This window comes from Montipora foliosa, chromosome 3 (genome assembly GCF_036669935.1).
Source record: "Montipora foliosa isolate CH-2021 chromosome 3, ASM3666993v2, whole genome shotgun sequence".
Classification (NCBI taxonomy): domain Eukaryota; kingdom Metazoa; phylum Cnidaria; class Anthozoa; order Scleractinia; family Acroporidae; genus Montipora; species Montipora foliosa.
The window spans coordinates 2273316-2275815 of NC_090871.1; the positions used below are offsets into that span (position 1 = coordinate 2273316).

General features: G+C 39.1%; 1 protein-coding gene across 1 annotated transcript in view; it reads right to left on the reverse strand.

The window, feature by feature from the left end:
* The window catches only part of LOC137996435 (transient receptor potential cation channel subfamily A member 1 homolog), a 72253-nt gene that overhangs the window by 35019 nt on the left and 34734 nt on the right, over positions 1–2500 (reverse strand). Inside the window, exon 8 of the mRNA XM_068841823.1 lies at positions 1076–1183. Within this exon, the coding sequence (XP_068697924.1) occupies positions 1076–1183 (108 nt within the window). The remainder of the gene's footprint in view (positions 1–1075; positions 1184–2500) is intronic.

The following is a 2500-nucleotide window of genomic DNA, read 5'->3' on the forward strand; positions in this document are numbered from 1 at the left end:
TGCATAAAGGTAAGCAATTTTCCGAATTTAATGACCAACCAGATAAGAATGGTGCTTACCATTAACTAGACGGCATTTACTCGATCTTGTGAGAAAGGACCTGGAAACGGAATGATCTCGCAAATGGTAAGGGCATTTCACGAATTCCATTCCGGAAGTTCTGAAAAGATTTTCCAGAAAATTGATTTTCCATTTGACCTCAAACCGAAATTTCCAGACTTTTTGGCTAAATGGTAAGCACCCTTTGACTCGCAGTTGTTTCGAAAAAGAGGTAATTTACTCATGAGCACGAGCTTCTTGTTTTCAATGCGTGGGACAAGATGCTTCCTGCATGTTGGTCAAATCTTGTATGATCATACAGGTGTAACAGAAAATCAAAGTAAGCACCATGACGCTTCAAAAATCGATTGCATTAATCACAGAATCTCCTAAGAATATGTATTTACATGGCTTCTCATTTATTTTTATAGGGTTTTTCTGCCGAAACAATGCCACTCAGTTTGTTAAAATTGTGATTTGGCTACAATTGTTCTTGATACTTTTGAAGAAAAAAAGTCACCTAAACTCCCGTCGGCTTCCATTGATACCAGCCTCGTAGCTGAAGGAACTACCGACATATATGCATTAAATTAAGTTACTTTACCTTTACCTCTCGGCTTTAAGCTAAACCCCCTTTTCAAAAACTAATTTGAAAGATTCAAGACTAGTCCAGATTTCCGAAAAAATAGCTCGGCAAACAATTATGGTATTCACGTTTGAGTTGGTGAAAGTGTTAGACAAAGTGCCTTGCTGTGTGGTGACTTGGAAATATTCACAGCTATTCACCCCCAGCTCAGGGAATTATATAGATAATTAGTTGCCCTGATTCAGTAACGGAATGGAACAATCAAGAATGTACTAGCCGTTCTCTAGAACATTGTTTTGAGTTTTCAGGTATCACATCCTAAGTGAGACAACTGATCATATTTCTTATTATTTATTTCCCAACATGACCAATATTCAGCTATTTTACAATAGGAACAAAGATCTTTTCTATCTTTCTGACCAAAAACAATGTAAAAGTTAAAAAACCAACCTCCACAATTAATGCATGGCCATTCATTGCCGCAATATGAAGAGGAGTGTTTTCATTAAGATCACTTTCATCAACAAGCTGTTTGGCATCTTGATGTTGAAGGATTTCCTGTAAATGAGTGATGTGATAATTAACAATAATATTATTCCATGAGTGCGCGTTGGATATGAGATGATAGATAGCCAACGAGGCGCGTAGCGCCGAGTTGGCTATAATCATCTCATATCCAACAAGCGCGGTGGAATAATTGTTTTATTAAAAACGGCCCCCAAAATATAAAAACCTAGACTACAATAAAAATAAAAAGGCCCAAAAAATCACGCATATGCTTGCCGTGTTTGTAGATCATGGTATAATGGCTCATAACCCATGATGGCTTAGCCAATCAAAACTCTCGAATTGCATTATCCAATGATCCAGTTTTTAATAATAGTCAATACCTTTGTAGATATTCCAAATTCCGATGAGGCAGTGCGGCCTACTGGTTAGGGCGCTTACCTCGAGATCTCAAGATCACTGGTTGAATTTGTTCCTAGTAACACCTTGGTTCATCTTCTCAGCTGCACTTGTAAATAGCCAACTGGTTTGCCTCTCCGGCCAGTTGAGATTCTTAACAGTAACTGTTGTTGAAGAGTTGTTCTGTTCTGTCGTTTCGTTGATTGGGTTTTACTGGCCATAAAAAGCCCCTATGGGGAATGGTCAATTAAGGCTACGTTTACACTAGGGGAAATGTTTCCGGATTTGTTAATGTTTTCGGATTCATCAAAACTGGAGTATTCGGATACTTGGATGTTTGAACTTAAAAGATTCTTCGGATTCGACCGTTTACACTAAATCGACGAATCCGGTATCAGTGCTACCTGGGCACCAGGTTAGCGCATACGCACGGTTACTTAGCGCTGTGTTTCATCACTCAAAATGGCTCCCAAACCTAAGAAAGCACGTAGAGAGTCCGAAAATTCAGAGGTATTAAACTGGACTGATAACGAGGTGGGAAGTCAATAGTAAAGTTAGCGCTCCAGTTTGTAAGGCAACCATCAGTCAAAGTACTTGACAAAAATTTGATAAATGTGTTTCCCAGTAGCCTCATTGACTGCTGCTCCATAACCAGGAGCATGATGAGGTGGTTGAAACTCTCTTTCATATCTGCACACTTCTCTTATTGTTTCTTCAGTCATTGTCTCTCCATAGAACTCACAGTAAACAGGCGAAAATAACATTAGGAAGGTCATTGAACGACACATCTAAGGGTCGTCTCAGGATCCCCCATCTTCCTTTTAATCTACTAAAGGAACATTCAATCACCATTCTTGATGAAGATAGTCTGTACTCAAAAAATGGCTCAGCTGGAGTGTTGCCACCATTAGAGAATTCCTTCATCAGATATGGTAATAGAGGATAGGCTGGATCCCCTAATATGCAGAC